Below are 3,464 nucleotides of genomic sequence, written 5' to 3'. Positions count from 1 at the left end.
TGTTACGAAAACTTAATTTCAAACAAAGAGGCGCACACATATGTTGAAATAATAAAAGATGTGGGTCCCACTGTCACTATTTGCACAGTGATTTTTCTTCTATAAATACGAAGTTTTTCGATCATTTGAAAAACACGATTACACCATTCCTTCTCCTTCTAATAACACATCCTCTCTTATTATCAGTGTTATCTTCTCCTACGGGTATAAAATTTTGCCCTTATTTAAATTTTTTCGATACAATAAAATTCTAGATTTTTTATAACACTACTTATGTTTTCGTAACAAGTAATACAATTATTTAAGCAGAAGAAAACAAGTAATACAATTGCTTCTATTATCCATTTTAAAGTATAAATTTCTGAGGTAGTATAGTCACCTATAAAGGATGGTGCAGGGCGTAGGTGTAGAGTATTTTGTAAGATGGGATGTAGATGAATAGTACGTGACATCTATTACTACTACCACTAAACTATGGCCGTTTCATGGCCCAACGTTTATAATCAGTAAGCCAACTGTCAATTATCTACTGAATGCAAGCTAGAGTGTCCAAAACGAGTTCTGCGCTATAAGACAAAACATTTCTTAAATTATATTGCCTTTCTTGTCTTTTTGAGTTTTGTATTCGATCTCATGTTTAGACTTAAAACGATAGGAACAAAATAATTTTGTTTGTTCTCATACAAAATGTAAAAAAATATCACATCATTTCAATCTCTAATGATATGTTGGATTAATTTTCTATAGGTGGAAGAACAAACAAAAGAAAGAATGATCTCTCACTTTAAACAAACTTTAGACAAAATTAAACGCTTTTCGAATATCATGAAAATCAATTTACTTTTCCGGTTTTGTATTGCTCATAAATTGTGTAACTATCTATGTATTGATTTTAGATTAGTAGGTGACTGAAAAGTGAAAACCCCAACTTGAAAAACACTAAAAATATCTTTTTCGGTCAAAATAAAATATCTTTGATACCAAAACATTTTTACTATCGAGTTTAATACTTAACTAATTATTTTTTTATTTCAATACACTAAGTTTAAAATGGTGCTTACAAACTATTCTTCCCAATGAAAATATTGGTAAGTTTTTTTAAAAAAATTAAAAATCTCCAAAATTCAAAAAATAAATCTGAAAATTTTATAATTTTATTTTAAGTTTCAAAATAAAAATAAAATTTATTATTGATAATTTCAATATTTATTGTTATTTATAATATCAAATTTAATATATTGTCTGAAACTTAATACTAATTTATTTATTTTTCATTCAAAATTAAGTTTTTCTACAATTTAAAATATCATCCAAAATTTAGTAGTTTTTAAATTTGATATTTTCAAATATTTTTTATGAATTTAGAAATTTTTTCAGTTGAAATCTATTAATGTTTATGATTAAAATTAACATAGCTTGATAATCAAAATGAACATTATTTTAAAGTTAGTGTAATAAAATGAAAAAAAAATTATTAGTTGAAGTATTAAACTGAATACTAAAAAGTTTAGATATTAAAAAGTTTAACAAAATTTGGTTGATATATTTTTTGGATATTTCTCCCCAAAAAAACCCCAAACTAGCTTGTAATTTTCGACAACCATATGTTTATTTTAAAGTTTCAAAAGTGAAATAAATTTCAAGAGATATGTTACATATATATATATATTTATTTATTTATTTATTTTTCCAAACAATACCCTTATAACTACTGCAATGGCTGCATCAAAAGAGTGTATCTTCTTCTTAAAGGCCTTGAAGCCTAGAGAGAAAGCAAACAAATAACAAAAATAATTAGTATTTTCGGAACGAATCAAAAGAGAATGGATTTGTCGGATTTAGAATACAGCGATGCGGGAGAATCAGGTTGGACAATGTACTTAGACCATTCTTGTTCTGTTACATTGCATCATTTTGATGATGACAATGGAGTAACAAAACAAGAACATGATGATGATTCTTCAATGGTGTCGGATGCATCATCCGGGCCTCCTTATTACTCTGAAGAGGCAGTCCCTGAGGATCCCCTCCAACAAAACACACAATATTGGTGCAAGAGCAGAATCAAGAACAAGAAGAAGGTTCATGAAGAACAAGGATATATTGAGCGATTCAATTCTTGTCTTGATGACACAGCTTCTTCATTGGTATTGTTTTACAAACTTGTCATGTCAACATACTTAGAATCTTTTCTTAATTCTTAGGCCAAATTGTTCCTTGCTATATGTTAACATTGTCATTATAAAAAAAAAAAAGAGTTCTTACATATTTCGTTTCAACTAAATTCATTTGTCTCAGTTATATCATTATACTCTCAACTTTTGTAAACTTATGTATATAGGCAACTGGAAAAGAAGTATCAGCACATAAGAAACATCGAGATCAATACCAACAATTAGATTATTTCTCCCAAAGCTACTCCACAAGAAGAATAATCAAGGTTATTAGTTATTACGACTTTGGCGCTTCTAAAAATTAGTGTATGCCAAATATTTTTTAATTTTTTTGTTTTTTTTAACTAAAAGAAAAGTTGTGTTTAGTTACATCATCGCATCTGAGAAAAAAATTCTTAATTTTTAGTATGATAATTTCCTTGAATCAGTTTTTTAATATTATGTTTCTTTGCAGGGAAAATATGAATCGGGTTTCCTACAACAAGCTTTCCCGGTTGAGAAATTTGCATCGGATCATCAAGGTTATGGTATGTTCATTGCTTACTGGCCATTAATTAATATAACTATTATACATAACGATGCAGAAAAATCGCATACATTAGTCAATTTACTTAATTAGTTCTTGTAGATATGTTGTAATGTAAACAAACATCCTTTGGAAAGTATATTGTGGATCCAGTTATTCACATTCCTATATTAAAATAATGCATTTTAAAAATTTATGATGTTTCATGCATGTATGAGTATAAATGTATGCATGTATAAGTGATTTATTTTCTTTTTGTCCACGTATAAGTGAATTCTTTGCTTGGCTATATGTGTATTTGCAGGCGGCAGTAACCAGATAAAGAGAACAGGATAAAAAATGGCGGATATTTATTATTTTATTTCATCTCTTGAACAGAGAACACCTTCTTCCTTTGAGTATGTTGGCTATATATGTCTTTGAGAAAGCCATGTCATTTTTTTCTTGATAATGCCCATACTATGTTGTTGTTTTTTCACTTTTCTCGATTTTGCAACTATCAAGTTATTTTCCTTAACAAATAAAAAAATGTAAGTAACGTTTGAAACCAAAAACCGTTGAATGCAAAAAAATTGGATGACAAAAAACAAAGAAGAGAAAACTTGGATTCTTTTGGGTTATTTGACTATTTCATAGCACGATAAATAAGTTTGAGAAAAGATAAATAAGTTTGTAATAGCATATTGATAGTACGTATTGTATAGTTCAGCTTACCATCGGTTTAGTGTGGTATAGTTTCCTTTTTGTTAAACCACTTATGTATA

General features: G+C 28.0%; 1 protein-coding gene across 1 annotated transcript; it reads left to right on the top strand.

Moving 5' to 3' along the window:
- The first annotated feature begins 1,766 nt into the window (after window positions 1-1,766).
- Window positions 1,767-3,220, top strand: LOC106317180. Its single transcript, XM_013755030.1, has 4 exons — window positions 1,767-2,147; window positions 2,342-2,440; window positions 2,629-2,701; window positions 3,005-3,220. Exons 1-4 carry the CDS (start codon window positions 1,824-1,826, stop codon window positions 3,034-3,036), a joined length of 528 nt encoding a protein of 175 aa, XP_013610484.1. The 5' UTR covers window positions 1,767-1,823; the 3' UTR covers window positions 3,037-3,220.
- Window positions 3,221-3,464: the final 244 nt, after the last annotated feature.

The sequence above is a fragment of the Brassica oleracea genome, chromosome C9, assembly GCF_000695525.1.
Source record: "Brassica oleracea var. oleracea cultivar TO1000 chromosome C9, BOL, whole genome shotgun sequence".
NCBI lineage: Eukaryota > Viridiplantae > Streptophyta > Magnoliopsida > Brassicales > Brassicaceae > Brassica > Brassica oleracea.
The sequence above is the reverse complement of the archived record's forward strand: the minus strand, read 5'-3'. Positions and strand labels throughout refer to the sequence as shown.

Excerpts from the sequence above, each read along its gene's own strand:
- LOC106317180 (XM_013755030.1), top strand. The coding sequence starts at position 1,824 with ATGGATTTGTCGGATTTAGAATACAGCGATGCGGGAGAATCAGGTTGG. Across the intron at positions 2,148-2,341 it reads ATGACACAGCTTCTTCATTG|GCAACTGGAAAAGAAGTATC; the intron begins GTATTGTTTTAC and ends TTATGTATATAG. Across the intron at positions 2,441-2,628 it reads CCACAAGAAGAATAATCAAG|GGAAAATATGAATCGGGTTT; the intron begins GTTATTAGTTAT and ends GTTTCTTTGCAG.